Below are 13,544 nucleotides of genomic sequence, written 5' to 3'. Positions count from 1 at the left end.
GCAAGTACTGAGATATTACGCACCAAGTGATTTTAGCACCATCCATTGCTTGTGAGTTTATACTTGTTAAGTTAAAGCTACTAGATAAAAAAAACGTGATGTTCTTTGGCATTCTTTCATCAGTAAATACCAATTTCACTAAAGCTTTCAGTATTTGACAATATCAACTGGAAATTGATTTAGTGCTTGATATTGTGAGTACTAGAAAAATACTGACTTCATGTTGTATATAATCAAAATTATTAAGTTATAGGTTTTGTTTGTTTGTTTTGGTTGTTTTATTTTAAATATGTAGATCAAGAAAAAAATGCATATAAGTTCAAACTTATTATTGAGACATCCAAATGCTTTTCGAGCATGCTAACTTGAAACACCTACACCTGATGAATTAGATACTTCTAATCCATCATATGGAGCTTAAAATATTAACAAAAGTTATGTGTAGATTGGTACATATTGACACCAATTCAGAAAATTACAGACAACTCTGGTTTGGATAGTGAGTCCCCGATAAGTCATGGCAGAAGTTGGCGTTTTTGCATAGAAAATAAATGGATCGTATTGGAGTTGTCCTTTTTGCAAATAAATATTCAAGTTCGGAGCAGATGACCTCCCACCCATTGATGTCGAATCGTGTTAGAAGCCATATATGTATGCAATTTCAGTCGTAAGTGACCGCTATTTGAGCTTCCGTTTGTTCCTTTTCCTCCATCTTGAACTTGGAAATCTGTCGAATTCAGCATGGCTCGTATGTTAAATTTAATTATCTGCGTGCATGAAAACTTTACAATTTTAAATGTATTTGCCTGTAAATTTAGTATAGTATTTTTATAATATGTGACACATTGCACAGCATGTGAATGCTTTTGACGGTGAGTTTCCCTTTATTTGACGCCATTTCTGTGTGTTAATCAACATAGTCACAATGGCTTGTCCTGTTGTAGAGTACGGTGACTATAATAGTAGAGGAGGTTACGGGCAAGGAAGTGGAGGAAGTAACAGCTACAGTAGTTCTTCTGGTGGTTATAATAATGGTAGCAGTGGAGGGTATAGTTCTCAATCTCAACAGGTTATTTTTTACGTTCATATTACCCCATTTACCGTCCAACTCACATATACTTCAACCGCTGCTATGAAATTTATTTCATTTTCTTCTATTTTGTAATCATACCTCCTTTTTATTGATATTTACGAAGGGTTAGTATTTGAAATACACTTAGTTGTTAGTTATGAGCAACTAGCAAATAGGCTTCACAGAGGTAAATGTAATAAGGATGAAAATTCCGTGCGCATACAGATCGGTGTAGTTTCTTCAGAGTTAAAAAAATTCATGTAAAGATTGTAGCTTTTCTCAGCTTCACCTCACAGAAAACCCATAAAAACATGGTATTTAAAAGTAAATTGTTCAAAACCCACCAAGCCATTTGTGCCAACTTCTTAATTTTATGGTGATTGTGAAGCTTGATTGGGGAATTCATTCACTCTTGTTATAACATAATACTAATTTTTAATATATTGTCCGTGAATGATTTATAAAAATAAAATTTAAATAGTGTTAACTCAGTAATGTTAAAAGTGAAGTTGATTGTGAAATGACAGGTTGTGATGCATGTTCTGAAGCATTTTATTTTACATTTACTGATCATCATCGAGTATTAATCAATATAAATCAACCGAAAATCATGCCACTCAATATACAAATTTATTGATATGCTCTGTAAAAACTGCTTGGTGATGCACCATTTTTGTTATGCTTGTCTGAAGTCTAATCACAGACATTGGAGATGTAGTTCATTTCTTCAAAGATAGAGAGCATTTTATTCAATCTTTTAGAACAATTAGCAAGGCAATGCGTTTATTTTGTAGTCGTATGGTGGAGGCAGTTCCTCGGCGCCATCTGGTGGATATGGTGAGATACAATTCCATACCTTCATTTTATCGTCCCTTAGAATTGTACTGGTTTCACTTGCTAGGCGGATTGCTCACTGTCAACAATTCTGTTTTTAAAATATCTGTGAGATCACTGAATGCTGGGATAATTGTAGGCAGCAGTGGAGGCAGCTATGGCAGTCGAGGCGGCGGCAGTGGTGGCGGCCGAGGTGGTGGGTAAGTATCCATATGCAGAGCCATAGAACAAACGGTGGTAATATACCTTTGTCATCTTGAGTACATTTTATCTCTCTTGTTTCTGGTAAATTAATCATCAAATTGTCTACACCATGTAGGTATGGCGGCGGTTCATCTGGCGGCGGTTCATCTGGTGGCGGTTCATCTGGCGGCTATGGCGGAGGATCCTCTGGAAGTTATGGTGGTGGAGGTGGATATGGGGGTGGAAGTAGTGGCGGAAGTAGCGCCGGAGGTGGATATGGGGGTGGAAGTAGCAGCGGAGGTGGATATGGGGGTGGAAGTAGCGGCGGAGGTGGATACAGTTCTAGTCGGGGAGGATTTGGAGGTAATATAGGATTCCTTGCTACCCCTTGTGTACATGTATATCTCATTATAGTATTGAGATCTCTTCATCTTATTACACACTGCCTTAGATCCGCTGACTCGGTACTGCTGCTCCCACTGGCTAGTGTGGCAGCATGCTATCTATATAGTCAGTGTTTGAGTCATTGGTGTGTCATATAAATATAACTCCTAGTATGTCTCATATCTCCTTGATGTTATTCACTTAGGAGTTGCCATACCCTGGGGACACCTAACTTTAGTTTATGCATTGGAGAAAATAACAAGCTGAAGGAGGTTTTGGTCGTAAATGTTTCTTGTGACAAGTAGGAAAGAAAGTCGGTGTATATTGTTTGACACTCTCTAAGAATACAAGCAATGATATAACACTTGCGGTAGCTTGAATTTTTGCAAAGTTTAATATTAGGTTGTTTTCTGTCGTTAGATTTCGTCAATTAATAAAAAAACAGTGCACATGAAATCTGTTATTTTAGAAGTATGCAAAACAGCCCAATTGTATGCATATATTGTATGAAACTCGTGTACTCAGCATTTAGTTAGGCATTAGCTGAGTTGTCGGCGTGTGAACATTTCATCACCCCATGAGGAGAGTAATCCGTAATCTTGTCAGTAATCCGTAATGTAGAATTGGTTTTTTATGGAAATTCAATCAGGAAGAAGTCATTCGCGTATAACTTTGTTAATATTCTTGTATGACTCATTTATTTGCTAAGACACCACAAGCTAAATAAGTGGCTGCCTCTAAATATTCTTTTCCTATTGCTTCTCCTCGCTAGCTCCTGGCTATTCAAGGTCATTGATTTCTTACCCCTGAGGATTCTTATCAGTTAGTCTATTATGACAAATAAAGCCCCTCACTCACTAGAGCAGACATAGTGGATGAGAAATTCTCAGCAATTAGTTACATGCTGTAGTTAATACATGGAAATACATGAAAATAGACTGTTCTGGGTTGTACTGCTGCTGTCGATTTTCATTTGACGAGGCTTCTTATTGTTGCAGGCAGCGGAGACAGAGACAGCTATGGGTGAGTGTTTAAGATGGCAAACCCATCCTTGCTTCAATTTCCTTCTAGATGTAGCAGCAACTCTACCCATAACTGGCTGTGCAATCTTTTGAGTATCTTGATAATGTTGACACGCTGATAATTCTCACAATGTTGTTTTTAAGATAATTCCGCAACTATAACGAACATGCTTATGCAACAAGCTATTCATTGGGAGTTGGTGGCAACAATTTCTTTATATTGTCTGCCTGCTCATATACCATAACTATAGGGTAGAGTTGCTGCTATATTTAACTTTTGGTGACTTGATGTGCAAAATGACAGTGAAAGAAGCATAAGGAAGCAATGGATTGAGTGGAATAAAATTATGGCGTCAAGCACTTACCTTTTACAGGTCAGCAAATGGTTTACCTCATGGTAGAGAATTGATTCATTGTCCTATGTTATTGATGTGCAGTAGACGCTCCTATAATGTATACTTCCTACAACGTAAATTCCAGATAACGTTAAAATGTATAAAACGTATAATGTTATGTGGCAAGTCGGGGCAAGCTCTCAAATTTAATTTGAATGGAAACATATTTCGCCGCACTACCGAGGGAAAAAGTTACGTATGTATAGCGTTGTATCTATTATAAAACTTCCAAGACATTTTAGTTTGTTGTGATAGATCGTCACATGTGTCAACAGAACAGAGAATAAGTAGCTGCGCAATTGTTCATAAATACCTGAAGACAATCGATTGGCACAGGTGTTACAGCGTCGGTCTACCAATATGAATGTCATGAGTTGGAGTATTGTCGAAAGTTATTTTATCCTAACTCCTGAATACAGATAGATGTCGATGTGGTAAACGCTATGGTAAAAACATATTTTTGTATGGCTGAAGGGGTGAGTTTGGAAAGATCCTGTAATGGATTAGCAATTTACATGTCTTTTACTGTTCTTATTACATAAAGTCACTATAACGTAAACGTTCCTGGAATGGATTATTTACTTTGTGGTAGCGTCTACTGTATCATGTATGCCGAGGCCGTTTGGCACGTTGAAACAACTGCTCTAGTGCACTAGTTGACATCACCATATGCAGCAGTTTTGTAATAAGGGCACTCGGTTGGGGCAATTAAATTCCTTTACCATGTTTGTTATTTTAGAATAGGTAAGATTCTGCTAAATCTTTTTCACTGTTAGGTTTTTATTTGGGTTATTGGAAGGAAAGTAACATTTATAATGTTACCCGGTGGAATGTTTGGTAGTGCCAATTCGCTTACGTTTTACTGTGTCGTTAATAGTTGCTGTGAAGCTTTACAACAACATCTACTTATTTGACAAAATATTTTGGAAGAATGTTTGTCATTATAGACGGAGAGGTAAAGCAACAAATAGCAAAATGTAAAAATGTTGCTAGTTGGCAGGGAACTTTTTGCGTTGAAAATAACTTGGTACACAATACACAGGTAATAATAACATTTAAAGTTGTGCAAGTCCTATTCTATTCAAAAAGACAGTAATAATTGTTTGCTCAAGACAAAAGTACAGTACTGTTAAATGAACATAAACTCTACAAGTTATTTAACCGCGTTAAGTTAAGCCAACTAGGTGAAATTGTATTATCGCCATGGCACACCAGTTCATATCCTACATTGCAGCGGTGAAGTTGTCGCAAAATGACTTATAAAGATCATTTTAAGTTTATCAGTTTAACACCAAACAGTTTAGCTTCAACTTTTTTATCTTAACGTGTTACGTGATGAATAATTTGTTTGAGTGCTCTTTGAAATCTCTTAATGTAAAACTTTTTTGTTGAAATGGATCTGCTAGTGAAACACATGTGGTACGGCAGCAAAAAAGATTTTGCTTGTAGTTTTTCAAAACTTTTCAACAAAGAAGCTCATATAACTGCATAATAAATAAAATCGCCTATTTTGCTGAGTGCAACATTAAATTTTCTTATCGAGTTAAGAGCATTGCAATATATTTCCTGCAAAATGCTAGTTAGTCTGTATCTATGTATAAATATATAGTCAATCATTTCTATTAGCATCTGACTTGAAACGCGCAAAAGAAGAGTTTTTAGCTAAGTAAGCTTGAGTTATACCAACTTATTTATGCTAAAAAAGTTATGCTAACTTTTATACAACCTCACTAACCACTTGGGAGAGTAGTTATTTGTTAAACCCATTATTACAACATGAATGATAACCAATCCATGTGGAAAGAAAAAGAAGTTCAAATCTTATATTTATTGGAAGAGCTTAAAGACACCACTCGTCAAAGAAAAAGAAAGATACAACCAGAAAAAAAGCGTTTATGTATGAAATTTTCAGTCTGTAAAAAACGTCAACTCCAGTGAAAACTAGCAGAATAAGATTGAAAGTTATCTTGTAATAAAAACAGTTTTTGCAAATGCTCTCTTATCTCAAAATTTTAGTCTCTCACATCTTTCTGAAACTCTGCGACAGCAAAATTCTATATCCGACCCTTTTTTTGGCTGTTAAAAGCTCATGGCATGATCTTCAGATTTCATAGTATCAAGTCTTGAATGATAGTTATCATAAAACTCCCATCAGCAGTTAGAAGTCTGCATGGCTGTAATAATGTGATCGTTTGTGGGATGTAGCATTACAAATGGTTATAAAGACTAATACCTCGCTAGCATCATCAAATTTAATTGGTTAAGCTATAATACAAGAATTGCAAGTAAAGATGGTTGTCTTTCGGTATCACCCATAACGCCTATGAGTAGTTTTTAAACTAATGACACATTTTGATAGTTTAATGAATGTAGATGATTTAAAATTTTGCTTCTCATAATTTGGAAGTTGCATTTTACTGGTGCATTCATACTGTTGTTAATGCTGCATTATGGCAGCAATTTTGTCGTCTTATCTCTATTCAATTGGTTGGTGATAGCCAATGGGCAATAGGCATGCAAGCAAGAGCATCACCAGTGTCAACTGATCATGAAGGGTGAAGATTGTTACTACTATGGAATGACAGCATTCACACGGGACTCGCTGCTAATTTTTGGATAAAAATGAATACTTTTGAAAGCCATTCACCGGGAGTTTTACCATTTAGAAAGAAAATAAATAAAAAGAATAAGATATAAAACAGATTTACAAAGAGTTTTTTTTATAAACCAAACTTTTGCTGTCATAAGGATATTAAGATGTCATATTGTTCAACAGAAAGGTCAGAGCGTTGTACAGTAAGTTGTGTTAGGTGGTAGGAAAAAGGCTTGTAATAAAATGACTAAGAGATGTTGTTAAAAGGCCTTGTAATAAAATGACTAAAAGATGTTGTTAAAAGGCCTTGTAAAAAATGACCAAGAGATGTTGTTAAAAGGCCTTGTAAAATGACCAAGAGATGTTGTTATAAAGAATAGTCTAAGTAGAAAGGTAGTTAACATCAATCAATTAGTGTCGACAAGTCTGTCAATATCATGAGTTGTTTGTGACACCAGTATTGTTTTCATAGTACGTTCGAGTATAAAAGAACAAGATTGTAATGATCATGCCACGATGAGCAGTTGAAGAGCGTTAACAATCATGAAAATTTTTGTTCTATTAAGACTTATAGGTTTACTCCCAAACACCGTAGCCAAACACTATTTAGCATTGAAATATCTGCTGAGAAAATGAAAAATGACAGGAAGGGGAGAAAAGCAGCACATTTGAGTCCCGTGTCGTTTTGCTTGTCTGCTGTCCTACAACTGCGTGACAATCAAGTGTACCATGTGTCAATATTTACAGTAACAGTGGCGGATCGGATGGCTATCAAAAGCGTGGTGGTGGTAAGTGGCTCTTGACACGTAACAGCCTCTAGTTTGGCGTCCTAGGATTTTAAAGATTTTTCGGGTTGAAAAATTGTCGATTTATGGTTTATTTTTGAGGGTCGGGTTTTTAAGGTTTCGCATCAGGTATGCCAAGGATGTATTAACCTCGGGTGACTAATAATGTTTTTTTCATATATGTGTTAGAGGTTTTGACAGTCCTTCGAATAATGGCTATCACCTTTTGAACAGGTTATACAGCATATCTTACTGTGTTGATTACTTGCAAGGGTATGAAAATAATAAGTATAGTTTTTAGGTCTAAAGGGGTCTATGCCCTCTTTTTATCAGGAGTCATCATGACTTGTGTGCCATTATTTTTATAAATTTAGTGTGTAATGGAAACGGTTAGTTTCGAAAGCGGTTTAGGTTTGTGTCGATGGCTGCTACCATAAGGAGCTCCAGAAATAACAGGATATACTAGGCTGGAAGAATAAATTATCAGGAGGCTAGTGGTATTTCAGCTCAAAAGCGTATAACAAATAGTTGACTGGGTAAAATTTTTGAGGTTGAGTTTGTGAGTTATTAGGCACTGTTGTTGTCAGGCGGAGGAGGGTATGACAGCAGAGGTGGTGGTGGCGGTGGATACAGAGGCGGCAGCCGAGGTGGTTTTGGAGGTGGTGGTGCTGGTGGCACTGCCAGCATGTATGGAACTGACTGTGATATGACAACACAACAAGATACTATATTTGTACAAGGTCTTCCTCAAGAAATAGATGAGAGGTCATTGGAAACTTTCTTTGGTCAAATAGGCATCATTAAGGTATTGTGTTGTTACTTCATCACATTGTAATTTACCTACTCGAATTTGCAGCTGCTAACCTAAATATATACAGTAGACTCCCGGTGCTGGCATAGAGGTGTATAGACACCCATAGTAATTATCTAATGCAAACACTCCCTAGTAAAAAAACATCAAACTTGTAACTACGTAATGTACATTTTAAAAATTAGTAATAATATAATATATTTATTAACTCAAGTGCTTATAGTTACCTACAGTAACTTTAGTGATTATGGTATCCTTATGATTTTTACTTTTAGGTCGTTATTAATCTTAAGACCCTTGGCTAATGAATTAAAGTTATATAATTATATATGTATTATGAATTGAAGGTAATTGTAACGAAATATATATATAAATATCATAGCTTGTCTGTACTTTAGTATGTCTGTACTTTGGTATGTCTAGCTATAGCTATTAAAATTTTGTAATTAAATTTACGTTTTATGCTTGATTTGAACCTCGAGGAGCTTGTCACCACAAGTTTCACACCACGCATTTAACCACTGAGTTATACAGTCCTTAGCTTTCTATCGCTCTTCTCATATACCATATACGTTTTCTCGATTGCCCACGTTAACTGACGTATTAATCGAAATTCTATGAAACATGTTTTTGTGTCCTTGCTGTACCAGGGCTAATTTTTTTTCCGCAAAACGATATCAACAATAAGTTTTTACGAAATTAAAATTTAGCGATAGTATCTCAGTTAAGCATCATCCCCTGGGAGTCAAGGGTAAAAACAGGTCCGCGAACAGATAGGTGACCAATTTTTGGTCAAAACTTTACTAAAATGCATATTAAAACTTTCTTCAAGTATGTTTTTAGTAAGCTAAATTCATATAAGTTAAATTCAGTGTTTATGTTTGCATGTCTGTCTTGAAGGTGAGAACTCTGCACGTAGTACATTGTAATGTTGCATTTTCTTGCAGATCATAACCTTAAAATGCACCAAAATTATTGTAGGTAACTATAGTTACTACGGTTAACATATTGTTTTGTTAGTATTTTTTAATGATGATGGTTTTGATGTTTTTAACAGGCAGTGATTGCATTAGATAATTACCATGGGGTTTTATACGTCTATACGATATTTTCCCCAATGATGCCAACACTGAAACGAACTAAAATCATATAATCGTATACCAAATAATTTTTCACTGTAATCGTAGCAAAACAGACTATATTTAGCCATTGCTTGCTAATGATTTTACATTTAAATGCCTTTACAGTTTTATTTTTCCTCCCAATTTATTTCAACAAAACACTTATTTCATGGTATAAATTTGAAAGCTACAGTTTGAAAACCTTTACAGTTCTTTTGTTTTTTCTCCCAGTTCATTTAAACTGCACGAAGAACACTTTTTCCATGATATCAAGTTTAAAAGTTAAAACAATAAATGTTGTATATGCTAAATAAAAATAAATTTTTTTGTCGAAGGCTTTTGGTTATCTGGGCAACACCGGGCATTCAACTAGTATTATACTAAACGCTAAAATGCGCAATAAATTGTTACTTTCACTTTTCACTAATTTTCGTTTCATTCCCGCAATATCAAGTATTTATGAAACACGGCGAATGCTGAGAGAGCGAGCGTCGTATCATTTTCGGGCATTGTGCTAGGGATATTAGCGGATAGCATATCGGCATCTTCATTTTTTCGATGTATTCAGCTCACTGACCGCCAAATTTGAATTTCGAGAGACATTGTTGATGTCGTATGGCAAACAAATGCAATAACACAGCCCATCACCAAATTGCATACACCGATTTTATGAGCCCATCAAAGCAAAAAGGTTAATATATATATATATATATGTGTGTGTGTGCATTCTTTTTTTGTTATTTAAATATGGTACCAACAAATATAATTAAATGTTTAATTTTGCTAGACGAAAAAAATGAATCCTTTACGGGTTGGGTTAGTGCAGTGCGTATGTTGTAAACTTTACCACGAGTTTAAATTATAAACTGTATTACACCATAACTGGTAGAAGAATCTCGTAAGTAGTAGTCTTTCAATTAGCAAATATCTATGCTGATCACTATGGTTACACTATTTTTCATATTTATTGCCTCAATAAAAATATTATAACCTGTATTAAGTTATTTTCTCTTATTATTTTTTAATGTGATTTGCTTTTGTCTGTTAATGATAATTTAATGGTTAGATTCTGGTAACTTTGACAGATTGACAAGAAGACAAACAGTCCCAAAATTTGGATATATAAGAACAAACAAACAGGTCTGCCAAAGGGAGAGGCAACCATTACATATGATGATGCCTACACAGCAACATCAGCGATTGAATGGTTCAACAGTTAGTATTCTGTACATCACACATCTCAAGCTTCATTCAATGTCATGGCCCAAAGCATCGGCAAAAATATATGCTGCTAGTCTTGAAGGCTTATTTTGTATTTTAGTCTAATTCGGCTATAATTGTTGCATATGTTCTAATCTGTAACAGCTCAATGTACAGTGGAACCTCGGTTTCCGAACCCTTCGGTTCTCGACCAACTCGGTTTTCGACCAAAATATTTAAGATTTGTTCGACTCGGATCTTGACCATAATTTCGGTTCTCGACCAAACTAGAACATGCGCATTTGAATAAACGTTCGGAACAGCTCCAGAAAAAAACATGTTTATATGTTTAACGATGTTGTTATGAGCCACTTGCGAAAGGTTCTCAAAAAAAGGAGAAGTTTCACGTCATTAATTCATTAATTCAAAAAGGGGCTATCTACTGAAGAGATTTTCTAGGGACACAACTCCTCCAGTCGAGTTACCCTAAATTGTTTTGGATGAGGATTTTTGTTCAAAGATGTGAAGTAAATGTGCCATTGCTGTTTTTATTTTCTTTTTCACACGATTTTTGATGTAACTGATGTTGCATTTTTTTGCTGTTTCATTATCAATTTCTGCGATTTTTGGCATTGTATCGTAACACTGAATGTTTTCGACGTTATAAAGCGAAGCATATGAAATGTTCACTTTTCGTTTTCTTTTTTCATCATCATAGATAGAAAATCTTTTATTATTAAGGTTAAACACCATCTATATCTACCCGTTTTTATTTATAATATGCTGTATACAGTACAGTTTATGGTGTAAAGTGTTAAAAAATACTTTACCGAAGTTGCTAAATCGACTTGCAACGGATTAAAACTTACATGTTTTAATTCTAGTGGGGAAACCTGTTTCGGATCTTGATCAACTCGGTTTTCGTCCAACTTTCTGGAATGGATTGTCGTCGAGAACCGAGATTCCACTGTAATTTTAAAGGTGCTCACCTGTGCAATTGAAGCAAGGCAGTTAAACACGAACACTAATCTGACAACGTTGTTGGAAAAATTTCATCATTATTCCTTTACTATTTGATGTTTGTTGTTCAAAGAAGAACTGAGAAAAATGGTACTTATTACAATTCACCCAGTACTATTAATGCTACAGATTGATCAACTTGTTCTAACTAGTCTGTTTTTCTGTCGTCAATGTTTTACACATTTATAAAACATGCACACTCCAATTAAACAGCGACAACATTGACTCTAACATCACAATGTTGGACCTAACTCGATGGTGCATAAAGTGGAACATTTTAGCTAATCCTCGTTTAGAAAGTTCCTAGCTATTGAAATTTTAAGAAATATACATATTCATTGCTGCAATCATCTATCACTCAGTTCTTTTTTTGCGCTCACCTCGAAGATTAGACAATTTTGCTATAATATTATAAAAATTTTGGTTTTGTTATTTATCACATTTGAAGTATTTTCCAAAGTGGGTTTGTTATGATTGGTCTTGATTCAACACAAATAAACATGGTACTATGTTTGCACCGGACAAGGGAATATGAAGCCGTATTTAGTAACCAAGCTGGACAGATATTGAATAGTGATATTGGAAGATGTTACTGATCATAGCAACAAATAATAATTTCCTAAATGATAATTCCTGTGACTAATAAGCAATAGTATGGTTACTGTTTGGAAACTTAAATCCAGGCATGCACTCGCTTTGAAAACTTCATCTTAACTAGGTGTAGGCGTATTATAGTCCAGAAACTCAGTCAGCACTCTAATCACTTTGGTACATTTTATTAGTGTGTCAGCGTCCCATTAATACTTAGCATGGGAGGCAGGGACTAGTTGACCCGGCCAAGAATTGCATTGGTCTGTGTGCTATAGAGCAAACGCTCACATTCAGTTTCATTATTGATATCATCTTCTGTAGATAAAGAGTTTAAAGGTCGTCAGATTCATGTGGAGCTGGCACAGCGACCTACTTCGACCGTTGGAGTTCGTGGAGCACGTGGTGGCAGCAGGGGAGGATTCCGAGGAGGTCGAGGTGGGGATAGAGGTGGAAGAGGGCGTGGGGAGGGAGGTGGTGGCCGGCCAGGAGACTGGTCATGCAGGTGGGTCTTCATTTTCTGATGATGATGATGTAGTTGGATTCCCAGCACATATCTTTAAACCTGTCCTTGTCAGACTAGATGGCTTTAAAATTCCATTTGTTGTTGAACCTGATATCATGCTTGATCTGTAAAAGACATACTTTCTGATCCTTGCTTGACAAATTAATTCACCTTTTGTTTTGATAATCAAGCGCTGCAATATTCCTGGCAAGCGGAGCGATTAGCTTTCATATGCACTGTCATTGTAGCGAGTGTGGAAATGAAAACTTTGCATGGAGGGACTCCTGTAACAAGTGTAAGACAATGAGAACCGATGGTGGTGGAGGTGAGAATGATCTACACATTTTCCTTCAATAGCTTTGTCACTTATTACACACTGCCTTAGATCCGCTGACTCGGTACTGCTGCTCCCACTGGCTAGTGTGGCAGCATGCTATCTATATAGTCAGCGTTTGAGTCATTGGTGTGTCATATAAATATAACTCCTAGTATGTCTCATATCTCCTTTGTGTTATTCAATTAGGAGTTGCCATACCCTGGGGACACCTAACTTTAGTTTATGCATTGGAGAAAATAACAAGCTGAAAGAAGTTTTTGTCGTAAAATGTTTTTTGTCACGAGCATGAAAGAAAATCGATGAACTGGATAAAAATAATCTCAAACTGTTCTCCAGACATTTGGCTGGTGGTTAAATTAACTGAGCCTTACGTTTTAGGTGGCGGTGGAGGATTTCGCGGTAGAGGAGGTGGAAGAGGTGGCGGTCGTGGTGGAGGACGTGGATACGATGATAGGAATGACCGACGTAGTCGCCCATACTAACTCTCAACTCATGTTTTACTCATTGTGCATTAGGTTCACCTCTGTAGCTGTACATTTATAGACAGAAGCAAGTATGTAGATATTATCGTGATATCATAAGAAGCATTGCAGTTTTATGATAAGGATCTATCCTTTGGGATAGTTGAATTGTCCGATTTCTCTGTAAATAACATTTTTTTCAATCGACAATAAACGTGTGTAGTACTGTTTTA

At 36.0% G+C, this 13,544-nt stretch overlaps 1 protein-coding gene and 2 non-coding genes across 4 annotated transcripts; all 3 read left to right on the top strand.

Annotated features, from left to right (window-relative positions):
• The first annotated feature begins 656 nt into the window (after positions 1-656).
• LOC137387214 (RNA-binding protein FUS-like) lies at positions 657-13,544 on the top strand. Of its 2 annotated transcripts, XM_068073552.1 has the most exons (12): positions 657-748; positions 945-1,069; positions 1,867-1,909; positions 2,046-2,106; positions 2,226-2,452; positions 3,472-3,496; positions 7,231-7,271; positions 7,856-8,073; positions 10,286-10,415; positions 12,333-12,513; positions 12,762-12,838; positions 13,229-13,544. In XM_068073552.1, the coding sequence occupies exons 1-12, from the start codon at positions 742-744 to the stop codon at positions 13,330-13,332; spliced, it is 1,239 nt and encodes a 412-aa protein (XP_067929653.1). In that variant the 5' UTR covers positions 657-741; the 3' UTR covers positions 13,333-13,544. The 2 variants fall into 2 exon arrangements, with proteins under 2 accessions (XP_067929653.1, XP_067929654.1); XM_068073553.1 differs by lacking the exon at positions 7,231-7,271 and having other exon boundaries at positions 663-748.
• Positions 2,526-2,702, top strand: LOC137388975 (small nucleolar RNA SNORA53). The gene has a single exon (XR_010978064.1). It is a non-coding gene; the product is annotated as a small nucleolar RNA SNORA53 (small nucleolar RNA).
• On the top strand, positions 12,884-13,060 carry LOC137388974 (small nucleolar RNA SNORA53). The gene has a single exon (XR_010978063.1). It is a non-coding gene; the product is annotated as a small nucleolar RNA SNORA53 (small nucleolar RNA).

This window comes from Watersipora subatra, chromosome 2 (assembly GCF_963576615.1).
Source record: "Watersipora subatra chromosome 2, tzWatSuba1.1, whole genome shotgun sequence".
Classification (NCBI taxonomy): domain Eukaryota; kingdom Metazoa; phylum Bryozoa; class Gymnolaemata; order Cheilostomatida; family Watersiporidae; genus Watersipora; species Watersipora subatra.
This window is presented reverse-complemented; position numbering and strand designations above follow the sequence as displayed.